We start from the raw sequence: 380 nt of genomic DNA, 5'->3' as shown, positions 1-380 counted from the left end.
CGCCGGCGTCCCCGTCCCCGCAGGCGGCGTGGCGCAGGGACCAGCCGAAGGCCTCCTGGGCGTAGTGGGGCTTGCGGAAGTGGGGCTGGGCGAAGGTGATGGAGATGAAGCAGCCCCCTGGGCGCAGCACCCGGCTCACCTGCGGCAGGAGAACCCCCAGGACAAGGAGGGGGGGGACACACAGTGAGGTTCAGCCCCTCCGGCAGGGATGGCCCCCATCCCCAGGGACCCCCATCACCATCTGCCAAAGATTCCCCCCAGCCTCTCCCATTGCATCCCCAAATCTCCTGTCCTAACCCTGCCCCCGCCCCTCCCGGTTCTGACATGTCACCAGACCACGCGCAGCCCGGTGGCAATGGGGAACGGGGGTCCCCATGCGC

General features: G+C 69.5%; 1 protein-coding gene across 1 annotated transcript in view; it reads right to left on the bottom strand.

The window, feature by feature from the left end:
* Window positions 1-3: 3 nt before the first annotated feature.
* The window catches only part of LOC103901551 (endothelin-converting enzyme 2-like), a gene marked incomplete at its 3' end in the record, with an annotated part of 3,212 nt that continues 2,835 nt past the window's right edge, over window positions 4-380 (bottom strand). Inside the window, exon 3 of the mRNA XM_019472874.1 lies at window positions 4-139. Coding sequence (XP_019328419.1) covers window positions 4-139 — 136 coding nt within the window. The remainder of the gene's footprint in view (window positions 140-380) is intronic.

This window comes from Aptenodytes forsteri, unplaced genomic scaffold (genome assembly GCF_000699145.1).
Source record: "Aptenodytes forsteri isolate BGI_AS27 unplaced genomic scaffold, ASM69914v1 Scaffold404, whole genome shotgun sequence".
Taxonomy (NCBI): domain Eukaryota; kingdom Metazoa; phylum Chordata; class Aves; order Sphenisciformes; family Spheniscidae; genus Aptenodytes; species Aptenodytes forsteri.
Note: the sequence above shows the minus strand (reverse complement) of the source record. Positions and strands in the feature narration are given on the sequence as shown.